Genomic DNA, 27,916 nt, shown 5'->3' with positions numbered 1-27,916 from the left:
GGCAGAAATTAGTTTAAGTCTATTGTGTCCCATCCTGACCATTCCTTCTCCAGCAATAGGCTGGGGAGAGAGAAGGGAGAGGCAGATTGGGGAAGCTGGTGAAAGAGAAGGGTTGAGGATCAGGCAAGTTGGGGGCAGAAGGGACTGGGAAGTAGAGGACCCAGGAACCTGCAAGGGGGAAAGAAGGCAGAGAACGAGAGCTGTCACTGCAGGGAACCTGGGGGATAAAGGGGGCAGAGACTCAGTCTTGCCTTTTCTAGGAGCTCTGCACTGGGAAGAGGGGTCTGTGTGGTGGAGGGGAGTCAGAGTGGAAGGGCAGCCCCGTCCCCTCAATCCCTCATATAATTTGAGCACTGATTAACAGGTTGTTTGCTTTGTTCTAATCTTGTTTCAAAGAAGACTAGATCAAAACAAATTAATGAAGGGTGAATATGCAGCAGCAGTGTCCACAAGGTTGACATCCACTAAAGATAGGACAAGAAGTAATGGGCTTAATCTACAGCAAGGGAGATTTAGGTTAGATATTAGGAAAACCTTTCTAACTATAAGGTAGTTAAGCTCTGGAATAGGCTTTCAAGAGAGATTGTTGGGTCCCCATCATTGGAAGTTTTTAAAAACAAGTTGGACAAACACCTGTCAGAGATGGTCTAGGTTTACTTGGTCCTGCCACAACTCAGTGGGCTGGACTAGATGACTTCTCAAGGTCCCTTCCAGCCCTACATTTCTATGATTCTAGGACCATAGAAGGAAATTACCTATTTTTTACTGTGACTGTGCTTTGACAAAATCTTATCCCTGTTTCTTCAGGACATGGACATGAAAAAGAAACTTATTTTCTTAAGAGTCCAACTGGTATTGCACTTATGACATCAAGTGGAGAATTCATCTTTGTTTATTATATCAAAATTGGCTAGCTTAAAAACAGTTGTTAAAAGGAGGTTTACAACTTTTGAGATCAGCAGAAGGGCTGAATGAATAATTGATTTTTTGGTTCAAGGGCCAAACCAAAACACACTGAAACTGATTTCCCCCCCTCACTGAAACTCAAAACGTAAACTTTGTTTAGGTTGAACGTTTGGAATGTCAATTCATAACAACATTTTCTAAATGAAATGTCAAAAGGTTTAATTCAAAAATGTCAAAACAAACTGTTCTGATACTTTCGAAAAAATTTTTGGCAGAAACTAGTTGCCAAATTTGACTTGAATTTGCAAATAGTTTGTGTCCTGAAGAATGCATTTGTTGGCAAATTTACTATTCACTGAAAATTTTTTTTTCCTAGTACAAACTAGCAGAAGGGGGGGGAAAAATCTTAAATGAAACAGGAAACTCTTTACATGCCCATCCTAATTAAAAAAAAAAAAAAAAAGCAATGAGAAATATAGGAAAACCTAATTGAACAATACTGTGTTTAAACAGAATCTGGGTTCTTTGAAGTACTTCATATTACTCATCAGATGGAATCAGCTAATATTTAAATCTGGACCTTACTCTGACAGATCACACGAAGTACCTAACTTTTAACATTTAGACTGTGACAAAAATAAAGGCTAGAAAACTTAGTATAATGTGTGAAGTGCTGCTGACAGATGAAGTTGTTGGCATTTTTCAAACTCTTTTCTCATCTGCACTTCGCAACCAGCGAGGTCCTTTCTCCTCCTGTTCTTCCTTCCAGTGGGAGAGTTCTTCATATTCCCCATTCAGTGGGGAATTACTAGCTTGGTGAATTACTAATACTTTTTGAAAGGGGTCAGGGAACTAAGGAGTCAAAATTAATGCAGTTTGAAATTAAATATCTCCTAGCAGAAGTGAGGGTTAAAACTTGCTTATGGGATGAGGAGGAATAGAAAAGAAGCCTAGAGGGGATGTAGACACATTTCAGTATAATAGAGTTCTTTCTGTTTCTGTTAGCTCAATAATAACCATTTTGTGGGACATGAAACCTTCAACCTTGAATTTACTTAGCTGAGGTTATTGCCTCAGACAGGGAGCACTTTCAGATTTAAATATATCCTAATTTTTGTCTGTGGGTTTGGATTTTTTTCAATTTATTTTCAATTTTTTACTTTTCACAATGTGTATGTCACAATATGTCACTACATTTGTGACAAAACAAAATGTGGTGTTACTTAACTGTGACTAAAGACTTTCATTATTTTTTCAGACTTTTTGGTTCAGGGCCAATCTTTGTGGCTCAAGATCCCTCTTCAGTGGGAGTTAAGGGTGTGCTCGGTGTTTTGCAGGACTCAATGTATAATGAGAGAGACATTTAACCAGAGAAGCCAAACAAATGAAAAGATTTTTTGCTTAGTTCTGATTTGCATTTGAAAATTCAAGATGTCCAAGAAGGAAACAAGCATTGTGGTAATGCTCTTGATGATACTACAGGATTCGGAGACCAGTTAGAAATCTCTAAGAATAGTTTCAAGTTAATTAAATAGAATAATGCTCAACTTCATAAACCTAATTGAGTGTTCACTGTATGTTGTCTATTTCACAAAAGAAATATGTCACAAATAAAACACTTGTTTCAAGATTTAAGATATTGTCAAGCATTTCATTTTCAGTTGACTATATCCCCTTATGGACTAAATGTTTAAGTGATTTAAGTGGATTTACTGTACAAAATCTTCTTTAAATACTGAGAAATAACATAGTAACATTTTAAATATAAACTGAATAATTAGGAGGGAAAAAGTAATCATATAGGCACCCTTGCACTTTGCAGTTCGTGTGATCTGTTTTCACTACATCAACAGTAATCATGTCTGTTAATAGAGAATTTTCAGTGAAAACAAATGGATTTTAAAATATGAACATGAGTTTTAAATGTAAAAATGAATTTGACTATTGTTTTAATAACTTTACATTCAGATGCAGGATTGCTGAGAGACCTTTCTCAAGGATCTGTAGCTGAAAATAAACTCCATATTCTTGCTGAGAGGCAGCTTCAGGAGTTAATGCACGCAATGCGATGTAAGTCTGTTTTCTCTCAAGTTTGTGAAAACATGACCATAATTTGATGCAGTGTATAAAAAAAAAAAAATAGGCATTTCTTACTTTAAATCTTCAACAGTAAATGTGTACCACGTCCTCAAAGTAATGTCCACCTCATATAGTCTACTGTGAATAAATTTATTACCTCAGTTTCCTTCTCTCAACATTTATATAAGTGGTACTAAGTCCTTCCTCCTTACCTGTTTCATGCGCCGAAGTTAGAGAAGAACGTAAAAGCCGGTAAAGCAGCCAGTAAGGTTAGGATTCTTTTCCTGTTACCAGCTGCAGTAGTAAAGTGATATATAATTATAGGATAAAATTTTCAAAGGCACTTAATTCCCTATGACTTTCAGTGGGACTTAAATGCTTTTGAAAAGTTACTTGCAATAACTAAAGTAGTAAATAAAAATGACGAATCCCCAGATCTTGAGAAATATTTAGGCATCTAACTCCCATTGAAATCAGTGTGACTTAGGTGCCTCAAATGCCTTTGAGGATCTGGGACAAAGAATCAAGAGTAACTAAAAAAAGGCTCAGAAGTTGGTAAACAGAAGCATATGTTGTATGTAGCAGTTTATTGCTTCCCCACAGTAGTGTGGCAATCCTGTAGACATGTAGGCATGGAAATAACTTTTAAGTACAATGAGACTAGTCATGTGAGGAAAGTTACACACATAGAAGTGTTTGCAGGATCAGGCCATTACTGCATGCACAGAGTAATGAGGGCACTGTAGACCTGAAGGATATGGAAATATTCAAACTAAAGAAAAATACCCAAAACATTATTTAGTTGGAGGAAAAGTCTCGTGAAGCAGAAGAGCCCTAGGGATGAACTTCAGGGCAGGGACCATTTTTTTGTTCTTCATTCATACAGTGCGTAGCACAATGGGGCCGTGCCCATGACTAGGACCTATGCTACAGGGACTATAGCTGCAGGGCTGTGACTATGCCAGCATAACCCTATAGTGTTAGATGCAGCCTGTGGGGATGGAAGGAGTTTTTCTGTTGCTGTAGGAACACCATCTCCCCATGTGATGGTAGCTAAGTTGATGGAATTATTCTTTCATTGATCTAACTGTGTTTACACCGGGGTTAGGTCAGCATAGCAATGGTGCTCTGGAGTGTAGCTTTTTTTCACACCCTTGAGCACTGTATCTATGTCCGCCTAAACTGTAAATGTAGCCTGGGCATAGGGCTGATAGGTGCCATGGTAGTACAAATAATAAACCGTAATAATTAATCACACATTAAAAATGCACTTGAAGTGTGATACAGCAGCCATGGTTTTTGTGGTATAAGTGCCTAGACATTGCATGTCTGTCTCTGTTTGTTGCTCTGGTGTAACAGCACCTGGAAGAGACTTCAATTCATGGGACCTATAATGCCCAGAAACATGAATTGGAGGTTCAGAGAAGAAAAACAAAGAATGTGGAGAGACAGATTCACGTGGAACAACTTAGAAGGACTAAACATGTACAGTTTGGCCAATGTGGTGGCTAAGGAAGAACTAAGGCCCAAATCTTGGTACCTGCTCCAGCTGCTTTGTGCCAATCTGGCAGCAGAAAGGTGACCGTTGACAAAGATTCCCCTAGACAGCCAGGGATTTCTTAAAGTGGCATAGGGTCATTCTAGCACTACCTGCACTTCCATCCCCTCCTGTCCCCGTGGCAGGAGGCATGAACAGGGGATCCCTATGTTCTAGTGTTCCCCAGACTAGCCTTTAGGGGCTGATGATAGCAAGCCCATAGTATAACAGCTTTGAGGCTACAGTCATTATGTTGGGAACTTGCCTGGAGGCTTAGTCATGGCCCCAGGATTGGGAAGTGGATTACAGTAGAACCTCAGAGTTACGATCACCAGAGTTACCAACTGTCTGGTCAACCACAAACCTCATTCGGAACCAATCAGACAGCAGAGTCGCCCTCCCCCTCCCCCCCCAAGCAAATTCTGTACAGTACAGTGCTGTGTTAAATGTAAACTACTAAAAAAAGGGAAAGTTTTTAAAAATAATTGACAAGATAAGGAAACTGTTTCTGTGCTTGTTTTATTTAAATTAAGATGGTTAAAAGTAGCATTTTTCTTCTGCATAGTAAAGTTTCAAAGCTGTAATAAGTGAATGTTCAGTTGTAAATTTTTGAAAGAGCAACCATAATGTTTTGTTCAGAGTTACAAACATTTCAGAGCTATGAGCAACCTCCGTTCCCAAAGTGTTCGTAACTCTGAGGTTCTACTGTAATTCCCTCTTTGATCTATCCCATTTTCCCCTCACCCCTCTGTTCTTAGTAGCATGAGCACAGCTCACACACAGGCCTGGATTTGTGCCTAAGTCTGCAAATATTTAAAATATATTTAAATAAAAAAGCACTGGAGAGAAATTATTTAGGTTGGCACACGTGGGTATTACTATATGTAAAAGGATGACTTTGAAAAGGAAAAATGTAATCTCAATAACAATAAAAACTTCCTGGAAATGCAATGTATTAGAATGTGGTATAGCTGGAAAATGTGCTGGCAACTCCGTTGCTTTGAAAATTTAAAATACATTGGACAGATTACTAGAAATATACTAACTTGCCTTGGGGTGGGGGGGGGAGAGAGATGGAAAGGATGATTTAATATCTTCTATGATCTGATCATTCACTGAATATTTCTGCATATTCACTATTCATTTGATAACTTTCCAATGATTTTCATAACAATTGAAACAGAAGTATGTTTTAAAAAATCGTATATTTTTGAATTTTAAATTGCTTTCCTTATTCCAAAAATGGTAAACTAGAAAAATGTTTTGTTGCATGTTTATAGTTAATAAAGTGCAAGCCATTGTCTACTGCACTTGTTCAGTTTATCCAGAAGAAAATGACGCAGTATTGAACAAAGCACTGGAATCTGGAGTGGAAGGAAGTAAAGCACAGCCTTATAGGTAAGGAATAAATAGTCCTGTCTGAGGAATACTAAAAAACATAGAAAGGCATTAGCTACATTTTTCCATTTTTAACTTTGGTCAGTTGTGTTGGCTGAGTATTTACCATAGATGTCTATTGTATGGACCTTTGAAGATTATTTCTTAAATCTAAATGATGAGTAATTTAAGTAAAGCTGGATTCTGCTGTCTTTTTTCTCTCCCAAATCATAAATAATATAACTATCTGTTCTCTATAAGTAAGTATTCCAATTTATGTGGCAGTCATGTTTAATGAACTTGCTTCTTATCTAGGAAGCCAAGTTGATTTTATCTTCCAAGATGTCCATTTCAAAATATAGGACCCAGTTGTCTGGTCTGCTTCCATGAGGCTCGGAAGCAACCAGGCTTCTGCAGGTGTCCTGAGATCCCCAAAGCTCATAAGACTCCTGTAGGCTTAGAGCGCTGATTTCCTTTTCCTGTCTCAAGGACATAGTGAGACACTCCGACTCCTGCTCCCTGATAGGATGAGTCCAAGGAAAACAGTCTAAATTCTGTCCTCTCCATAGGTGAGATTTGAACACATACAGTAAATTAGTTAAAATGTAGTAGTTGTGAATTAAACCATTTTTTGATTTTGTGTGTTGTAAATCAGCTTCAGAGCATGGTGTCAAACGTACCCTTACTTTTACTCTAGCAAATCTATTACAATCCTTACTAAACATTCTAATATTGTATTCTACCTTATTCTATATAGTGTCCTATGAAAAGGGGTAGATAAGCTGACAAGAGTTGTCCTTAGTTTAATCCCAAAGTTGTGTATTGTATGTTGTATGTATGGGTTGTCTAACACCAGTTTAGAGGTGAGACCAGGAAAAGTGTCAAATACTGTATGTGATTTAGTAGATTTGTCTTTTTAGTAATCCAAAAAGTTGGCAAAAAATTGTACAATTTGTTATTCACACTTAAACCAAATGTTGGCAATATTTTAGCTAGGATTTTTACCCCTCAGAATCATGCTTCTATCCTAAACCATGACCTCTCAATTTCCCTTGCATCATGGCAATGTTTAATATTTTTCTGCCACCTGCCCTTCCTTTTGGTAATGTGGAAGTGCAAAGTGCATTGCTCCCAGATTGCTGATCTGATTGCACACTGACTCTCAGATCAGCATTCTGGCAGAGTGGGGAGTAGAGTATTACTGGAATGGAAATGATGTGGTACTGGACTGGTGGTATAGGAGTACTGTATTGTTTTCTCACTACCAACAGGAGCAGGGAGAAAACTAGGCTAAACTGAATCAGGTTTGAGACCAGGGAACTTAGGCATAAACTTGTCAGAGAGTAACTAGAAGATCAAACAGCAAAGAAAAAATAGCTTAACATCACAATTATTTTTTAAAAATGAGAGTTGCTATCAGTGTGTAAAGTCATCCAAGTTACACAGGTTCAAACCCTGCTGTCTTTGGAAAAAAATGCCCAGTTTCCAGATATGCATGCAGACTCTTAAAATCGGTTTTTTCTTGCTATCTAGACACTAATGTGGGCTTTAGATATTGCTGCAGGCAGTGCTCAGAAGTTGCACTAACTTTGTTTATTTCACATGTAGTATTTTACTTTGTTTACATACACCGAAAGCATACAAAAGGATTGCAAAGCCCTTCACAGACCAAAACACTTTTGGCACCACTCTAGTTCACTGCATTGGAATTGAGAGTAGGAATAATCATATACATACCCTGCTGCACAGAAGTGTGGAAGGAGAAATTTTGGCCAAGGATGTTGGGGCAAGTTTCCACTTATAAGTGTCATGGTATCTTTAATGTCCATACATAGGTGAGAGGACCTGTGTTTTAAACTCTTATCTGAGACTCTCCATAGAAAAATGTCATGAAACTCTAAGGATGATGCCAGACTTAGTCAGCTCTCCTGGATTTTGGAGCTCTTTTTCGAAGGAGTCTCAGTATTTCAAATGGTTGTTTAGAACACTGTCAAGGTTCCTCCCCCACTCTGAACTCTAGGGTACAGATGTGGGGACCTGCATGAAAAAACCTCCTAAGCTTATCTTTAGCAGCTTAGGTCAAAACTTCCCCAAGGTACAAAATATTCCCCCCCGTTGTCCTTGGGCTGGCCGCTACCACCACCAAACTAATACTGGTTACTGGGGAAGAGCTGTTTGGACGCGTCTTTCCCCCCAAAATACTTCCCAAAACCCTGCACCCCACTTCCTGGACAAGGTTTGGTAAAAAGCCTCACCAATTTGCCTAGGTGACTACAGACCCAGACCCTTGGATCTTAAGAACAATGAACAATCCTCCCAACACTTGCACCCCCCCTTTCCTGGGAAATGTTGGATAAAAAGCCTCACCAATTTGCATAGGTGACCACAGACCCAAACCCTTGGATCTGAGAACAATGAAAAAGCATTCAGTTTTTTACAAGAAGACTTTTAATAAAAAATAGAAGTAAATAGAAATAAAGAAATCCCCCCTGTAAAATCAGGATGGTAGATATCTTACAGGGTAATTAGATTCAAAACCATAGAGAACCCCTCTAGGCAAAACCTTAAGTTACAAAAAAGATACACAGACAGAAATAGTTATTCTATTCAGCACAATTCTTTTCTCAGCCATTTAAAGAAATCATAATCTAACACATACCTAGCTAGATTACTTACTAAAAGTCTAAGGCTCCATTCCTGGTCTATCCCTGGCAGAAACCAGCATACAGACAGACACAGACCCTTTGTTTCTCTCCCTCCTCCCAGCTTTTGAAAGTATCTTGTCTCCTCATTGGTCATTTTGGTCAGGTGCCAGCGAGGTTACCTTTAGCTTCTTAACCCTTTACAGGTGAGAGGAGCTTTCCCCTGGCCAGGAGGGATTTCAAAGGGGTTTACCCTTCCCTTTATATTTATGACAAACACAAACTATCCTTTCCAGCTACTATAATGGTTAAAAAGATTTCTGTACCCACTTGTGAGTTGAAGGGGTAAATCACAATACAGAAATGTAAATAATTACAGTGATTATTTTTATTTTGTATATAAATGCAAATAACAAAACTTGCCCTAGGAGAAAAGGTAGGGGATGCTACTTTGCCAGAGGCAAATGAAAATGATACCATATTTCCGCCCTTGATTATCTAGGCACTCTCCAAGAGCCTCTTGACAGCGGCCGTACATATAGTATTAGAAAACGTGTTAAGTAGCAAAATGTACAGTAGTACTTAGGATTCAGTTTAGACAGGGCCCATAGTGATTGAAATTGTTAGCTAATCATGGCCAACCCTAACGTAGATGACTTTAACACAGCCATCCTTGTCTGAGTATTTTACAACATATTAATTAAGACATGTTAGAACATAATACATTTTCCTATTGTAAAAATGTCCCTGGTGAAAGGGAGCCCTTATACAACTATTCTACATCAGTAGCCATAGGTTCAATGTCAAAAACCAATGGACCAAAAACCAACATGGGTCTCAAGACTTTAGATTGTTTTTGTTCCTTTGGGATTTGAAGGGCTATGAAGTCCTGCCACTTCTTGTCTCCAAAGTGGGAAAAAGAGGGACTTTGAAACCCAGCAGTCTTTTGAATCACCTTGGACACGTACAGCCGTAGCAGTGTTCATTGCTATAAAGCAGTATTGTGGCAAATCCTCAAAAGGAGACCTAAGTGTCGGAAAAAACAAACTCGCTCTGATAATTCTTTCCCTAAAATATTATGGAACCCATTACACCAGCCAAAAGAAAAGTGTTTTACACAAGTTTAAGGTGCTTCCTAATCCTAAGAAAGCAAGGGCAGATAAAACTTACCTTGGATATCACATACCTAAACTACTTTATAACTAAGAAAAATTCAAAATAATGACTCTGGAAACAATGCTTCCTTTATTGGAAGAAGGAAACTATTATATCCTGAGGACCTTATAGGTAACTATATTTTGCATGTTTTAATGCATAGTTATGAACTCCTAGTAATTTGCATGAGCAAAGTAATAATGGCATAGCTTAAATAAAATATATACTGTGATTGTTTTCATAAATTGGAAAAGTTTTCAAACCCAAATGTATTAAAATGTTTTATTCATGACCATTTTCTTGAGCTGTTTTCCTTGAGAAATAGTGACTCTAATAATCTTTTTTTTTTTTTAATACACACTTTCAAAGAGTGCAGAATTCATCAAGAAATTCTGCTGCAGAACTGCCAACTCCTATGATCAGATGGGGGAGAACTTGCAGCTGGAGGGGAACAGGCTATGATAATTTAACAGTCCAATATCTGTGCTGCTGCTAAATCTACTCTGATCTTGTCTATGCTGAGGAGCAAAATATTCTCTCCTTTTGGAAAATTTGCACAGAGAACAAAAGTGAAAGGAACAGTTGCAAAGATTTCTGGTTAGGGAAGATCATTGATCTAGAGATGGTGACTTTATTCAGTATTTGATTTCCTCTTAAACAAAAGATTCAAGGGTTCAGGAAACCACTAGTTCAGAAACTGCCATAGGTTTGATTCTCTGGTCTGTTATATCTGTCAGTGTCACTCCAGCAAGTAGACTTCAACCTGGCAGATATGGGTGCCTAAGGAGTCCCTCAGTGAGGCTTTCCTTCAGATTGCTCTGTTTTGTGGTGGGACTCTGGGCCAACATGTGCTCATCTTAGGACTGAATTGTTGGAAAGGTGTTATACCTGTCCCCTCTGTGCTCTTGACCCGCTCTGAGCAGCATGCAGCATCTGAACCCATGTTTCCTTTTAGGGTGTGCTTTGTGACTATTTGTTTTCAGATGAAGACTCTTAAGTAGTTGGTGTATTTCCATTTTTGGCTCTTCAGAGACTACCATGCCAAGTTTAGGTTAGCTTCTGCATATGTAGCAAAATTATTCAGTTTTTCTCAGTTAATATGTTATAGGGAGTCCTAGTGGTATTACTCTTGTTAGATATACCATGCCCACCTTAAGCATTATTCAAAGGTACATGTATTGGAGAATTGATTCCATATACTCCTTGATATCAAATCCAGTGCTCTGTACTGAAGTGCTTTTCCTTAGATGATCACCAGTTGGAGAAGCCCATGGCACAGGTAAGGAGGAGGTGGTACAAAGGTGGCTTTTGGTCCAGTAGACCAGTCTCAGACCACAGTGTAAGTTTGAGCAGTTTAATGGCTGCTCTAATTTACACTGGCTGCCAATGGTCCTGGAACCTGCAAGGAGAAAGTTGACATAGGAGTCAATATACCACTGTCTCTATATTCAGTGCAGCTATTTCAAAACAGCCTAATGAACCTGAGGATCAGGGTCTAGATTTTAAATTTTTTAGTTTTTAAATGTTCTAGCTACACATGCAAGGAACTTTTTATAATATATAATTTGATATTGTCCCATTAACAAAGAAAAATATATTTAATACATTTGAATTAATGTGTCTGTATTTAATACAGATCAACATCTTCACTGTCTTGATATACTCAAAGCACAGTGATTTGTTTAATAATTGGACCTAATTTCAGTGAGTTTATGAAAATGTGATAGCGAACATTCAAAAGTTTATTTCAGTACAGGTTTGTTGTTGGTAAAGACAATATAAATTATTTAAAATTCTATCAGTAAATTTTTGTTTTAATCATAATTGTATTTTTAAATGAGTAACAGGGTGTCTAAAATGTAATGCATGTCAGTAAGAAAAGTTTGTCTGTGTGCTGTACTCAGCTGATTTTTAGTTTCCTTATTTATTTACAAGTCTTGTTTGTAATATTTACAGACTTAGTCCTTCTCTGTGGTGCAACTCAGAAATAGAGGGCCCTTCTGATATTTTTTTCAAAATGGAACCTTCAGAGATTTCCAATTGCTGTTTTTTAGCTGTTCTAGCAAGACAGGTAAGCCATAAAAAGTATGCATTGGGAAAAGTACTTGTTTAAGACGTATACATGATTTTCTCTTTATTTTGTTTCTTAAATATGATTTAAAAATGAATACACAGATGGGAACGTTCATAAATTACCTGACTTCACCATAATCATACAGACGGGACAGTGGACTTGTCTCTGAGCATTGGTTACACTCTGCTAGGCAAAAGATTGCTTGTTTCTTCGATCAGTGCAACAACTTCTCTAGACGCAAGTGCAGCTGAAAGATCCAGCTTCTGAAATTGCATTATGCTGAGATAGAAGGGATGTGCTGGAAAGCTCAAGTTTTCTATTCAGTTTTTATGTATCAAAGAGGTGGGTCTGTGTGACAAATGAAATCTATTGTACTGCTTGATCCAGTTTTTAACTCTGTCACATTTTAGGGAGGATTGGGTTGTATGCAGTTACCGTCTTCTTTCCCTATGACCTTACTCCCCTGTTACCATGGTATGTTTAACATGCTGATTGAAACTGGTGTTAAGCAGAGGGGCTGTTAAGGCAATCATCATGTTCTGCCTGTATTCATCAAGCCCAGCAGGGATCACAGCACTGCTATATATATATGTTGTTCTCTAGTATTGAAGCAGATGAATCTTCTCCCACTACGTGACCATGGAGTGAAAAGAAAAAGTTTCCAGTGAGGATTGAATCCCCAAGATAGTTGAACAGTTTTTAAGAAAGTATTTATTATCATTTGTTTTACATGGATATGTTTTGATGCTTCAAGTAGAATCTTTTGAAAGGTGTTTACAGTCCAAAATATATTTTACTACTCATTTACTCACAGGTTTCAGAGTAACAGCCGTGTTAGTCTGTATTCGCAAAAAGAAAAGGAGTACTTGTGGCACCTTAGAGACTAACCAATTTATTAGAGCATAAGCTTTCGTGAGCTACAGCTCACTTCCTCAGATGCATATCGTGGAAACTGCAGCAGGCTTTATATATACACAGAGAATATGAAACAATACCTCCTCCCACCCCACTGTCCTGCTGGTAATAGCTTATCTAAAGTGATCATCAGGTGGGCCATTTCCAGCACAAATCCAGGTTTTCTCACCCTCCACCCCCCCACACAAATTCACTCTCCTGCTGGTGATAGCCCATCCAAAGTGACAACTCTTTACACAATGTGCATAACAATCAAGTTGGGCTATTTCCTGCACAAATCCAGGTTTTCTCACATCCCCCCCACCCCCATACACACACAAACTCACTCTCCTGCTGGTAATAGCTCATCCAAACTGACCACTCTTCAAGTTTAAATCCAAGTTAAACCAGAACATCTGGGGGGGGGGTAGGAAAAAACAAGAGGAAACAGGCTACCTTGCATAATGACTTAGCCACTCCCAGTCTCTATTTAAGCCTAAATTAATAGTATCCAATTTGCAAATGAATTCCAATTCAGCAGTTTCTCGCTGGAGTCTGGATTTGAAGTTTTTTTGTTTTAAGATAGCAACCTTCATGTCTGTGATTGCGTGACCAGAGAGATTGAAGTGTTCTCCGACTGGTTTATGAATGTTATAATTCTTGACATCTGATTTGTGTCCATTTATTCTTTTACGTAGAGACTGTCCAGTTTGACCAATGTACATGGCAGAGGGGCATTGCTGGCACATGATGGCATATATCACATTGGTGGATGTGCAGGTGAACGAGCCTCTGATAGTGTGGCTGATGTTATTAGGCCCTGTGATGGTGTCCCCTGAATAGATATGTGGGCACAATTGGCAACGGGCTTTGTTGCAAGGATAAGTTCCTGGGTTAGTGGTTCTGTTGTGTGGTATGTGGTTGTTGGTGAGTAGTTGCTTCAGATTGCGGGGCTGTCTGTAGGCCCACCTGATGATCACTTTAGATAAGCTATTACCAGCAGGACAGTGGGGTGGGAGGAGGTATTGTTTCATATTCTCTGTGTATATATAAAGCCTGCTGCAGTTTCCACGATATGCATCCGATGAAGTGAGCTGTAGCTCACGAAAGCTTATGCTCTAATAAATTGGTTAGTCTCTAAGGTGCCACAAGTATTCCTTTTCTATTTACTCACAGTCACTGTCTCCAACTCTAGATTTCTTTGCCAAGAAAATGAATGAGCTTGCTTTGATGAACTGTACAAAAGAAGTCTGTTTTTATCCTTCTGAATATTTTTTCATTTGAAATTTAAAAATCTTATTTTTTTTCTAATTGAATATTTTTGTATCTAGAAATATGCCTTTGTTTCAAATGACATATTTGAGGTAAAGACTCTCCTTCCCCAACAAATGCACACTATTATATAAACTTGATAAAATCCACAATACAGTTTCTACTAGAACAGAACATGCTGTAGATACATTCTATATTGTAATTAAGCTAAAAGTAATTTCCAGCTTACATCCCGCTCCTGCATTGTGACTTGTCCTTGGATAAGATTGGCATAGTAAGCACTACATGCAGTGTTTGCTGTCTCAGGCTTTTAAATTGTTTAAAGAATGGTTGGCCTCATGCTAGTGCTTTGTTTACATCAATGCAGTGCTCACCTAGGCTGGAAAAATGATGACCACAACTGATACCTTTTAAGGTGGCTTGTAAGTGGGGAAAACTTGTCATTTCTCTTTTCTGGGGGGATAAAATACTCAAGGTTATTAATTGTGGAAGTTAAATATAAGATTGATTTGATCAGTCAGTCCATCTCCCTACGTATTATGACAACACCCTGGGTGGTGAGAAGCTTCTCTCTTGGGATGATAGATAAGTCAAAGCGTTCCATTACGGCAAGAGAATTCCAGATGGAAAAACCTGTTAAATAGTCTAGTATAACTTCCTGCCAGTGCAGAATTCCCCCCCCCCCCGCAATACATCATCTAATCAAATTTTAGATTATGCCACAGATGGGGCTCCCACCATTTGTCTGAGGGAGACTGCTAGACACACGAATAGAGTTCACTGTGAGATGTTTCAGCCTAAGTATTCCAGTCCTCAGTTTCATTCCCAGCCCTGTTGTGTTTCTAACCTTGTATCTATCTTAACAGTTTAATTCGTATCTTTAGAAAGAATTTAATAGTGGGAAAACTTCCTAGTAATACTTTTTACATTGTATACTCCACCCAAAGTGCTTTGCAAACAATTAATTCAGTGTTCATAAATGGTGATGTATTTTTCTCTTCATACACATAGGCGGAATATAGGCCTAGATTTGCAAAAGGGCATAGGTGCTTAACTGCCACTTTTAGGTGCCAAAATCCCTGCTCAGCTGCCCCTGTATGTACCTAAATTCACTCAACACCTAAATATTTTCAGTAAAAGTTCCTTATCACCCATGTTTCTGCCTCTGCACATGCACCCACCAGGACCATGGCTTGTGTCCAGATCCCTAAGCAGTGCACAAACTGGGCAAGATAGACACTCTTCTGCTGAAATGGCTTGGGGGCTAAGGTGGGAACAAATGAGTATTTCATTATTTAACCACAGCATGGAATAGCTTCAACATGAGCCAGAAAGCGAGCAGACAAACAGCCTGGTAGATAGAGCACTCACTTGGGGAGGTGGGAGATCCAATCCCCCTGCTCCACTGATTTTCTTTTTAAATTATATGTCCACAGTGGAACAGCTGCAGCAGGCAAGAGAGAGAGCCCCACATCAGAATGGCTTATAGCCTGCTCCTTAAGGCACTCACTTGAGAGGTGGCACACCCCAGTTCAAATCCCTTCTCTTGCTTAAGTAGAAGGGGATGAGCTTCAGATCCCAAGGGAGTACCCTAGCCTCTGGGCTAAAAGTTATGAGGGAAGTGGTGGCTTTTCTCCTCTTCTTGCTAAGGAGGAGGCCTGCTCTCAGCTGGTGTCTCCCATGGGGTTAGCTCAGGCAAAGAGCCACCGAGCCTGCAGGCTTTTGTAACTCATTCTCTCGCCCCCTTCATTGTATTGGGAGGTTAGGCACCAAACTCAAACTTTGGTGAATCCCAGTGATTTTCTTGGCATGTAAAAGTTCCACTCTGTCACTATGCTGAAGTTCCTTTGTGAATCTAGCATGTAATGCTTAAAAGTGCCTTGATACACAGCAAGTCAGTGTAGAAACTGCAGGTAAAACACACAAGTCTGGACTTCCATTCTCCTCCTCTAAACTAGACTATAGACACCCTTGATTCTGCAGTAAAGTCAACATCCTTTAATAACATGCAGCTGTTGCTTTCAAGATGTTTGCATTTTTTTTTCTAGAATATACGCTGAGCTTGACAACAGCTGGAAGGGATTGAAGGGTACATCTATACATTTTAAGACTCACAGCAGCAAGTTTCAAGAGCCTGGTCTACAGACTTGAGTTTGTGCCATAGCTGTGCTTAGCACTGTATAGGTATTTGGGCTTGAAGTGGAGGATAGGGGGGTGGACTTCAGAGCCAAGTCAACCCTATTGCTTTTAGCGCCATAGCACAAACTCGAGCCTGTAGACCCAGTGTCAAGGGGCCAGTGGGGGGGTCCAGTAGGGTCCAGTAGTGGAAGTCTAGGAGGGCGCTTCCTCTGTCAGGAGTAAGCAGCGAGAGCCCAAGGAGCCGCTCTGGCAGCAGTGGGGCAAGTGCAGGGGAGGGGAAACCAGGCCCACCCTGCTCCACTAGGTTCTCACACAGAGCCCTTTGAAACCAGTTACTCTGTTGCAGGATTCAGGTCTCTGTATCCCTGAGCGCATCCGCTGGGTCACCTCCTTCCCTTTGCTCTGGCTCTGGCATCTCTCCACTGGTAGCAGCTCGTCATCCCCTTCGGTCCCTGCGGTGTGGTCAGGGTGCTCTGCCTTAGCAGTCTGGAGTCCTGGCAGCTTCCTGGTAGGAGCCAGCTGTCCTCCTTAGCCAGCCCAGACTGAGCTGAGCTGCTTTCTTTTATATGCTCTCTTCACTGGGACCATGCCCAGGAAAGGTGAGAGGGTGTGGCCCCTTGGGCTCGAAGCCGTTTATTAACCCCTGTATTCCCAGTGTGGGATTGATACACCCATCACACCCAGGGACTGAGACTCATTGCCCTGTATTTTAAAGTGCAGGTTTATCCTAAGAGATTAAAATAGAGTGCATAACTTGATGGTGTAGTTTAGCTCCACTAACATTTCTTTAATTTCAGAGGGATCCAGCTGAAGTAATGTCTGTACAAGACATTTTGGCTCGTGCTGCAGCAAAGGGACTACTAGAAGGTCTTGATATAGGAAAATCATCAAAGAGAGAAGAGAAGAGGAAGAAAAAATCAAAAGTAACACAGCAAAGAAATGTTCCTAAAGATACTGGGGTACAAACAAACATTATAGAGTTCCTGAACCGAGAAATGATTAATACTAATTCTGAAGTTTCACCAGTTAAAGCAATTAGTGGGCCACAAAAAAATGTGAACCAAACAAACAGTTCCATTCAGCGGAAGAAAATGACCAAACCCATCTCAAACTCATCCCTGCCAGGAATGCTGAAGAACACACCCAATCTGTCATCTATGAGTAAGGTGTTTGAGAGACGGACACACATTAGAAAGCCACGGGCAGAAGATAAAATGGTTGTATTGAAACCTGTGGAGATAGTTCTGCCTCCAGTAATGGTGCCATACTTCAATCCACAAGGGAACAAATCTCAAATTTCAGCTCAACATTATTACTATCGCTGGATTGGAGTAGAGAGCTCAGCACCTGACTTATTTATACCTTCTTTATCAAAAAAATTGGTCAAACCAAAAGAAACTTTACCTTCAACTATGGTTAAGCATCCTCGACCATGGATTTGAAAATAGACTTTTGTAACTGGTTCATAGTTATTTCTTCAAAGTTTGAAATTATATTGCTATAGTGGTAAACATTCCTGTATAAGTTGATTCACACACTTAGATGCCAGGGTATATCCATGCAGGCCACTACTTACCTTTAGGGAACATTTATAATTAATACTCTTTTCTTGGCTATTATGGAAATAGCAGGGGGATGTTTTGCTAAAGAGTCTCTATTATGTAGTTGTTTCAGTCCAGCTATTAAATTCTGAATGTCAAAATGCACGTAAAGTAACAACTACAATAGATAATTCAAATCCCTTAGGGGTGAGCTCAAAATTAGCTAATTGCTAAGCAGTAGAACGTGACATGTTGAAACATGCCTTCTGTACATATCTGGGCATACTTAATTTTAAAAGTAATCTTTGCAAGTTTTGTTCAGTGGTCTAAAAGTTCACATAGCAACAATGAAATTAAATGGTTGTCTGCGCTTACAATTTTCAGCTACCATCTTGTTGAAAAGTGTCATTATTTATGACCATGGCATATGGAAGCGGATCATCAAAATTATTATTCAGCCTGTTTTTTCTAAAAATGGGTCTGGATTTTTCACATGCCTACATTATATGCACTTGCGTTGAACATTTTGTGCACAGCTGGTGAGCACACAAATGCCCCAGTTCAGTCAGATGTGCTTTAGGAAGCAACAGAGGAAATTTAAAAACAAAAAAATTGAATAGAAAATTTCATTTTAACACTAGACAGGTATGTTGATGCTAAAATGAATTCTGAATTATCTCTGACATGTCACAGTACTGCCATGGTTTATAAAAATCATAATTGTCAGCCTAATGGGGACTGGTAAAAGGAAGCTCAAATGTTGCTTTTTATGAAACTGCTTTCTATGAGCAGTAACAATTCAGAAATGGTGAAAGTGCTGCTTATTCTGCATCCTGATAGTTCACAAATGTCAAGCAAAATAGGAACACTTAATACCAATATTATATTATTCATCTGAATAATGACAGCAAGTTTTTTGGTTTACATTTACATGATTCTAACAATTTTTTTTGGAAACATTGGTGATTGAGCGGGAAAATGATAAACAGCATTTCTAATTATATGTAAAGATCAGGTTGCAAGTTAAACTATAAATCATTTTAAATAGTATATATTAACTGTCAGTCATTTCTGTCTAAGTTTAATATGTGGTTACATCTTGCTAAGTATATTGAGATGTCAATCTATTAAAGTATTTAACTGTAGGAACCTAGAATTGTTTATCACATTCTCAGTCATTCCAGTGGACCAACTTTTTTTTTTTTTTTTAAAGCAAGACGAAATAAGGTTTTCTTAACCATAACCGTAACCATCTTAACTCTGAAATTTGGGTGGAACTTCAGAACTTCCTTCCTGTTTGAAATGATTAGTGGATATTTGTATTCAGAATTGTTCTTACTAGCTTAAGATATTTAACCCAACTAGCAACTTCAGAAGTATTATGCAACGTATTTTTTAATAGGATTGGTTTTATTAACTTTCTATCCAATTTATAATTTAAATCAGAAGTGTGTACTTCATAAATATTAAAAGTATTCCTCCCCCCCCCCCCATTTCACTTGGGTCCAGTGTATTGGTACCTTTACTAAACTGTCCTAGTTCTCCAATAAAATAAAGTAGGAGGTATTAGTGTGTCTACATTCCATACTCCGTACAGACACTCTAAAGGAGAGCTAGATAAATGCGCCTACTTTGACAAGGGTTTGATTCAGAAATGGAATAAGCAAAACTGGTTTTGCACCCTCCACGACATAAAATACAAAGAAGGGAACTTACAACCAATAAGCCATGCATTAGATCACTGGCATCCAAGGGGTGGTCCTTGAGACTCAAATTTGTATTTGATTATGAAATAAATATGCTGCCTGCCATTTAAAAACGAGTATTTGCATTGCTCTGAGGAGGTGGTAGGGGGTACTGCTTCCCTTGCAGCCCTAGCAGCACCTTCAGTGTGACCTGAAAGCTTTACCTGCTGCGACGGCTCACTGACAGGCCTACTTCTGCACTGCAGGGAAAAAACAAAGTGGCTGCTCCATTGCCTGTGTGCCAGCTGGGTTGTGCAGGACAGGAACGCATGTAGATCTACTGCAATCTACAGGAGCGCCTAGCAAAGGATGGCTTCCCTCTCCAACCACCCAGAAGAGCCCAGACATGGGGGGAAAATGAAATTAAGTACCTGGAATCAGTTATGACTTCCTGATTCTTTGTGCCAACCCTGACACCAGTTAGAGATAATTCATCTAATTAAGATGTTAATTTTAAGCCTAATGATAACATTTCAAATGTCAATATTAGCTGCTGGTGATCATTTTAGATGAGGGCAAGGGGGGGCGGAGTGAAATCTAAAGTAGAAAATTGAGAATTGCTCCCAACAGGGAAATATAGAAGGAAGAAAGGAGGGAGAGAAACAAAGAAAAATAGGGGAAGGAAAGAAACAAACGAACCTGTGCTCATAAAAGGTGAGTTTTCCTACTAAGTGCTGCTGAATGTGATCTATTTAACAAGAGAAATAATTCTAATAGCTAAAAGTTTTGTGCTGCTCACCCATTACCTCACCGTGAGTAAACAGGAGCAGCCTTGGCTCCACACACCCACCCTCACTGGTCAAGAGTAAACAGATCCATGAAAAGGGGTGAACTTCTCCTTCCCAAATGCCAGGGGAAGAATTGTGAGTGAATCATAATTCATTCTCTGGTCTCCTTCGGGGCAGATTGTAAGGCTCCTGGCTCGAGTCCTATGCTTGCAACGTACAACTGGAAAAAAGCAGGAGAACAAAGTGACGCTATTTTACAATGATAGTTCACAATGGGGATGAAAAAAGAAGCTGCAGTTTAGAGAAAGGGAATGGAAAATATAAAGGGAAAATTATATTCATTTTATTTTAAATATAGTTACTAAGCATGGCTCAAAGTAGGTGTGAGATCCTGTAGTTGGGAAAGGGAAGGCAAAAGAGTGGGTTTTTAAATCTTTTCATTTTTAATAATGCACAGTGGGTGTTATAACAATAAACTAAGTATAAACGGTCTCTTTTAAAAATAAAAACAGTGTGCTCATTCAAAGGTGCTAGTTGACAGCTCTGGCAGTGGAAGTTCTATTCACATATGGGGTACAGCACGGTAGTGCAAGTTTCCATCTGCTGTCCCACCAATGGGTCTCATCCTGATCGAAGACTAGATCTCCGGCGCTGGTTCAGTCTCTGACCAGATCATCCAAGAGCCAGCAGTGATCAATATGATGCTAGAGAACAACTTGGTTCACAAACCACTTTTGCCATCAGCTGGTGGCAAATTTTAGGTAGTCCCACCGTGACCCAGAATTGCACCAGCAACATACAAGTAAAAGGCTGTATAGCCCATGACCAAAGCTTTAAAACAGACAAATCTGACTTCCTCTTACGCCTCCATCCATTAAAAATATGCTTTCTAGGACTTAAAAGCAATTTATATTTCAAGCTGGGCATTAGGGCAAATCATAGTGCCACCTTTTCCTTAATACTGGCTTAACATTTACCACTGAATAATTCAGAAAATACATGGTCTCTCTTCTGAAATGTCCAATGTACTGGTATCTTTTCTAAACAAACAGTAAATACAGAGAGTCTTTCTCCTCCCCCCCCCACCAAGTTTCTGTCCCAAGAAATGAACTACTTTCCAAACTTCATGGACTAGTGACAAGTGACTCAAGCATTTATGCAGCTAAATTTATTCTCACAACAGATTACATATCAATGTGTAAAAGTGGTCAACAGCAAAAAAAAAAAGTTATTTTCAGTGTCAATCAGCTGCTTTATATAACACTGAGCTCTGACTGATAAACAGTGTGCATTTTCCCTTTCTCTTTTGCAACTACCAAGATAAATCAAACCTTTGTTTGGTGACTGTACAAAACAGGATTTTAGCAATATATTAAAATAACTAAGCCTGCACAGATAGAAGTAACAGTGTTAATGTTAAAGCTGTAAAGGCTGAGCCGGTATCAGCTATTAAAGTAAAAATAGCTGTTTTCACATGTGATTTACTAACAGTTTTATATCCCTGCTTCACTGACATGTTTGATATAATTAAAAGAAAAGGGATTTAGAAATCTTAGTAAATGACACAGAACAGTCTTACTTATTCCATAGCTTTATATCCTGCAAATCTAAGGAAGGACTTCTTTTTGCGTGTGAAGAGGTACAGGTAGCTCTTTACACGAAGTTTATCACTAAGAACTCATTATTCTGTAAGTGGGATCAGTGTCCTTTCAGGCAATCTGTAGGTGGTTCTTTTTTTTCCAGATGAAATCATAAGTGGTTTAAATAAAAACTAAAAACTGCAGCAACTCAAAGGAAAGGCTTTAAGCTATAGACATTGGCTGTGGCTATATATCTCCTTGCTTCTGCAATGGAGCATATTAATGAGGTGGCCTGTGATATCTGCCTCTAACTTGCTATTTGCATTTATAAAATAAGAGAAATTAGCTTTACACATTGTTTTGCCATTTCTTCTACATACTCCAATAAAAATGTGACTACAAATAATTACAAAACCCACCTTTTTAGGCAACCTATAGTACACGGCGATTACTTAGCACTGGATATGTTGTGAGATCGTGTCCAGTAAAGATAGTACATCAACATCATAATGCAGGCTATTTCAGTAAAAATAGAATAAATAAAATAAAAATATTTTAAGCTGTATTTAACAGGTTAATTCAAAAATGACGTGAGACATACAAGGCAGAGTGTATGCCTACTCACAGAAACACGAGATACAGAGAATGCATAGGTAACTGAAGTGTCACTACAACTTGGGTAAAACAATGGCATTTGCTCTCACACATGCACCAACCATAATTTTTGGCCATGGCAGAAAGTAAGTCAACATCGTGTTTTAATATAATTGGTTTTACAAAATTAGGCCTTGATCCTGCAAACACTTAGGTATATGCATAACCGGTAAGAGCATGGGTCATCCTGTTGAAGCTAGTGAGACTAATGTGCTTATAAAGCACATGCCTAGGTTTTGCAGAATCAAGGTCTTAATCAGTATTTTGGTAAAATAAACAAAGGTATTTTAAAAACAAAATATCTGCAGATGATCTGTGACTTTTCAATACATTCCTGTCCATTGTCTTTTCAATACCTACTGCAACTGCATCCCTGACTCTCTCTATATGCTTTGCTGCTGAAAGCAAGCTAAGCACTCATGGTCCTCACAACAGGAAACCGAACCACACCAAGTAGAGAATAAAAACAACAGCTTTTTAACATGTCTGTTGAATTACAAAGGGAGGTCCTGATCTGCCATCATGGGGCGGCAGCATCACACAGATGCAGTGGATCTCCTATGGAATGTATTTATACTATTTAAAACTCATTGCAAATCTGAATCCTGGGAAAGTTTCAAACTGGAACTGTAAAAGGACACTGTCAAGGTATTTGCTATAATTAAAAAACCGGTAACAGGCTGAATCTGGGGAGTGACAATGAATACAGCATCTTATGTCTCTAGATCAGTGATTTTAATATGATCCAGGGTGGTGGTGGCTAGGTGGGGTTACCATCTGATGGCTGCTGATAACCATTGTGGAAAAAAAAAAATGGTATCAGCCCTGTTCCCAGTGGAAACCACTGAGATTACCACTACTGGAACCGAGAGAAACAAAGGAGTGAATGTGAGTGCAAGTTTCTTCTTGTAGCCTTGGTTCTCCGAACAGGATTGCGGTACATAAATACCTTGCTGCACTGGGGCTTAAGCACTTGCATAATTTTAAACATGGATTTAAAATATTAAGCACATGCTTAAATATCTTGCTGAATTGGGACCGCAGGCAAGTGTTTTAGCTAAGTGTATGCTAGTGGGTTGTATTATTCTTTATATTGCCGTAGTGCTTAGAGGCCTCAGCCAGGTCAGAGCCCCATTGTAGGTACCAGTTAGGATTTCAGGGCACTGGCTCCTCAGCTAGTGTTCATGGAGCTGCACCTCTTTACACCAGTAGAGCATCAGCCCTTCACTTGCCAGTATGGTCACATTTCAGTCATGTCAAGTTCATCCACAGCCTGATTTGTTTGTTACTGGGGTAGCTCCTGGGTAGCAACTGGGATCAATTTTAAAAAAAGAAAAGATGCAACCATTCATTTAAAACAAAAAGCCCCTAGGGAATAGATATAAAGAGAAAGCTAGGTCAAATTCTGGGCCTATCAGCCTTGACATGTCCCTTTAAAATTACAGTGTCAGCATACCCAGATGGTTCAGCCTTCCAAGTAGATGTCTAAAATGGAGGCAGAAAAATTTTAACACTGGTAAAAACATCTGCACTTTTCATTTCTATTGTATGTACCAACCTGCAGTTGTAATAAGACAGAGGGCAAGGGGAAAAAACAAAGAAAAAGATAAGCATATAAGTGCATTCAAAGGTTAGCACATGTACGATTGTAAGGGGCAATACTGCATAGTTTGTTGCCAAGGAATTTACAGTAGAGTGGACTAACACAGCTAGCTGGAGCTTCTGGAGCAAAAGCACTGAAATCAGGTTACTCTACATTTAGCTCCATCACATCAGAGAACAGCTGCATCATTCCTTTGTTGAGAGCTGCTACAGCAAGGGCATTAAAGTAAAATGAAATTTCATCATGGTATAAATGAGAATAGGTCTGCACAACAAAAACGGGATAGTCCTTTTGCATCTCATGTAAATATTAACTCAGCACCAAACTCCAAATGAAAGAACTGTGTGATCGGGCCTTCAATGAAAGTTTGTACACACAAGGAGTAATACAGGGAAAATATGTAGCTTTCTAGTTTGTGCCATATATAACGGTTCTGAATAGGTCCCTCTCTTAATCATAGATGGTTGGAGCCCACAGTTAAATAAATGACATTTTTGTTGCACCATGTAGGATTTTGGAGAATAGATTTAACAGGCCCCTGATGCATTTGTCTGTTTTAGGGCAAAAGGCTAAAGCTGATGCATCCTGCTCTGAATTATTCAAAACTTTTCTTCTCCATAACAATAATATATAAACAATAAGTGAAATATGGTCACCGTGGTTCAAAAGCATGTCAGGCAAAATTATACAGTGGTTCCTAAACCAATGCCAATGCACATTTTAAAACTAACAGGGGCAGCTTTGTAAAAAATAAAACTTGGTATTTATACCACAGTAATTTAATGGTAACTAATACTTGGTACCTACTCCAGTGTTGAAAACAGGGCAAAGTGCTGTAGGATTTAAGGGTTGCTTGTGACAAATCCAGCTCAAGAAGATGGTGAAACTATAATTCAGGCATCATTCACTCCAAGGACTTTAACGTTAGTTCACTAGGAGGGACGTGGCCATATGCTTTTTGGGTGTGAATTTAGGTAATGTTCAGTATATTTACAATCAGAAACAGACCTTCCACTGCTCATGATGTAACTCATTGACAGCAAAAAAATTATTCATGCGTCTTTTCATATCACATGATGATGGCAAGAACGAGAGAACATGCTTGTCTAACATTGTTTTGATAAGGATAAATTCGTTGAAGACAAAGCATCAGCAATTTAAAATGGAAGGTCAAACATCATCAGTTCATTTTCTTTAGCGTAGCCACTGTATCTTCAATTAAGTGTCACAAGAATCCTTTCCCTTGGGCAGCTATGGCATCTCAGAAACAGGGCGTTTCTGTTTTAAAGTGTCAATAAGGGACAAGACTCCACGTTTGACATTAGTTGTGACTCTTCTGGTCATCGAGTCTGCAGGAGGAGGGGGTGGTCGAGCTTTCTGTGAAGGGGGTCTGGCTACCAGGCACTTCTGATACCGTAACTGCAACAAAGCAAAATGTGTTCCATAATCATTAGTGCATTTCAATAGCTTCTCATCAGAATCTTAAATTCAGTACTTTTTATACATTACCGGCAAACTCTACCTTTGAACTTGCTAGATTCAATCCAGCCTGGACTGGGGCCAAAAAACCCACTGCTAAACTAAGGGATCAGTGACTATTTTAAAGGCTATTTCAAGAACAGACTAGAAACAAATGCTGAATTACACTGATGTGTGTGAAAAGCTGAAACTCCCCCTCAGTCTTATTATTTATTTCCCCCCAGACACCTGTAACAGCCATGCCCTTGGGAACTGCTGGAGCTTTAGCTGTATTGCCTCCAAAACTCCAAAGTGCATCTTGAAAATGGGACGAAGCACTAATCTCTAACTTCAGCAGCTTATGCCTCATTGGCTGCTACACTCACGTTGGAAGTGAAATGGAGGGGAAAACCAAAATAAAATAAGAATTAAATTATTTTAACGGTCCAATGACAGAACACTTTCCAGGCCTAGGGACACCCTGGCAGACCGAAACTTTTAGAAGCGCTGGCCCTGGCCCAGTGATCAGAATAAATATTTCAGCCCCTCAGACATATCCCAAATGCACATACAATCTTAGTAACATTGTGTATGAGTTCTTTGGGGCTCAGACTGCCTATTCTGTGTTTGTGCACATGGGACAATAGGGTTCTGGTCCATGAATGGAGCTTCTCGGCCCTAGGATAACGTAAATAATTATTAATAATTTTCTTGCCTTTTTTTTTTCTTGCTGTTATTGTTTTTCAAAATGTGCTACAAAGTCTTTATCTTTGATCTAAAATTCTTCAGTACAGGAATCAAACTTAGTTATTTTAAAGGAGCATATATTGCGGAAATTTCAGGGTCTTATTTTAGAAGTGAATGAAAGCATCTCATGGGTCAATTTACTTGTATAATTTGAAAATTTACTCCAATTATTGAATGGCATATTTGCATACAGGCCTATAGTTTATCTATATTTGTAAAATATATGTCAAACTGCCCAGTGTAAGATGATCTTGTAATGAGAATAAAAGGGCCCTTCATCACATTGTAGACATGGAAAGGGGTAGGAGATAGAATCACAGAAATGTAGGGCTGGGAGGGACCTCAACAAGTCATCTATCTCAGCCCCTTGTGCTGAGGCAGGACCAAGTACACCTAAGGCCATCCCTGACAGGGGTAAGTCTAACACATTCTTAAAAACCTCTATTGATGGAGATTCCACAACCATGCTGATTACCTATTTCAGTGCTTAACTATCCTTACAGTTAAAGATTTTACTAATATTTAAACTAAACCTCCCTCATGGGACAACCGGTTCTAAAAGATCTTCTAATTTTAACAACCGGTTCCAGCTCACCACTGCATCTAACTGATCTAAATATTCATTAACCTGTCCTTTCCCTATTTGTGCTTGCACTCCTTCTCCCTTTTGGTGAATATAAATTGTTAATATTATGCATCCAGTCACAACTTTCTTTTAGAGAAGACTGAGGCAACATAGGCATTAAACACCACAGCGTTCTTGCATGTCATCTATCATTAGCTCTCATTCCCTGTTAAGTTGTGGATCTACATGTTCCTTCATCTTCCCTTGCTCCTAATGGATTTATTGAACATCTTCTTATTGCCCTTTTATGTCCATTGCTCGGTGTAATTCATTTTGTGCCTTAGCCTTTCTGACTCTACATGCTTGTGCTGTTCTTTTGTATTCATCTTTAGCAATTTGTTCATGTTTTCACTTTTTGTAGGATTCCTTTTTGATTTTGGGGTAATTAAAGAGCCCCTGATGGAGCTTTATTGTCCTCTTACTATTCTTCCTGTCTTTCCTTCACACTGAGATGTGTTTATTGTTGTGCCTTTACTGTTGCGTCGTTGAGAAACTGCTCTCCTGAACTGCTTTTTCCTTTAGACTTTCCTCCATGGGACCTCACCTACAAGTTCTGAGCTTGTTCTATAGTCTGCCTTGTTGAAGTCCATTATCCGTATTCTGCTGCTGTTACTCATTCCTTTCCCTAGGATCATGAAATCTATCATTTCATAATCACTTTCGCCTAAATAGGTAAGGTTGCTATAGGAGCATTATTTAAATTCTCAAAGATTTATTTATTTATTTTGCATTAAAGATACCAGTTTTTTCAGTTCTTTAAATATTACAGAAAGAAATCTGATGAGGTTCAATAAGGATAAGTGCAGGGTCCTGCACTTAGGACGGAAGAATCCAATGCACCGCTACAGACTAGGGACCGAATGGCTAGGCAGCAGTTCTGCGGAAAAGGACCTAGGGATGCCAGTGAGAGGTGGTTCCAGAGAGGATGGTTCTAGACTATTCTCAGTGGTAGAAGAGGACAGGACAAGGAGTAATGGTCTCAAGTTGCAGTGGGGGAGATTTAGGTTGGATATTAGGAAAAACTTTTTCACTAGGAGGGTGGTGAAACAATGGAATGCGTTACTTAGGGAGGTGGTAGAATCTCCTTCCTTAGAAGTTTTTAAGGTCAGGCTTGACAAAGCCCTGGCTGGGATGATTTAATTGGGGATTGGTCCTGCTTT

At 39.1% G+C, this 27,916-nt stretch overlaps 2 protein-coding genes across 18 annotated transcripts in view; one reads left to right on the top strand and one right to left on the bottom strand.

Moving 5' to 3' along the window:
* NSUN7 (NOP2/Sun RNA methyltransferase family member 7) overlaps positions 1 to 18,639 on the top strand; it is a 75,956-nt gene extending 57,317 nt beyond the window's left edge. For 5 of the 7 annotated variants that reach the window (XM_073342200.2, XM_073342199.2, XM_073342202.2 and 2 more), the window contains 4 exons: positions 2,875 to 2,976; positions 5,803 to 5,920; positions 11,653 to 11,767; positions 16,873 to 18,639. In XM_073342200.2, coding sequence (XP_073198301.2) covers positions 2,875 to 2,976; positions 5,803 to 5,920; positions 11,653 to 11,767; positions 16,873 to 17,517 — 980 coding nt within the window. In that variant the 3' untranslated portion in view covers positions 17,518 to 18,639. Of the gene's footprint in view, positions 1 to 2,874; positions 2,977 to 5,802; positions 5,921 to 6,388; positions 6,665 to 11,652; positions 11,768 to 11,871; positions 12,600 to 16,872 lie in introns of those variants that run through there. The other 2 variants (XM_073342206.1, XM_078852569.1) reach the window with 2 other exon arrangements.
* A 1,873-nt stretch (positions 18,640 to 20,512) lies between these two features.
* APBB2 (amyloid beta precursor protein binding family B member 2) overlaps positions 20,513 to 27,916 on the bottom strand; it is a 319,944-nt gene continuing 312,540 nt past the window's right edge. For all 11 annotated transcript variants that reach the window (XM_073342186.2, XM_073342194.2, XM_073342189.2 and 8 more), the window contains one exon: positions 20,513 to 25,345. In XM_073342186.2, coding sequence (XP_073198287.1) covers positions 25,178 to 25,345 — 168 coding nt within the window. In that variant the 3' untranslated portion in view covers positions 20,513 to 25,177. The remainder of the gene's footprint in view (positions 25,346 to 27,916) is intronic.

Source organism: Lepidochelys kempii, chromosome 4 (genome assembly GCF_965140285.1).
Source record: "Lepidochelys kempii isolate rLepKem1 chromosome 4, rLepKem1.hap1, whole genome shotgun sequence".
NCBI lineage: Eukaryota > Metazoa > Chordata > Testudines > Cheloniidae > Lepidochelys > Lepidochelys kempii.
The sequence above is the reverse complement of the archived record's forward strand: the minus strand, read 5'-3'. Positions and strand labels throughout refer to the sequence as shown.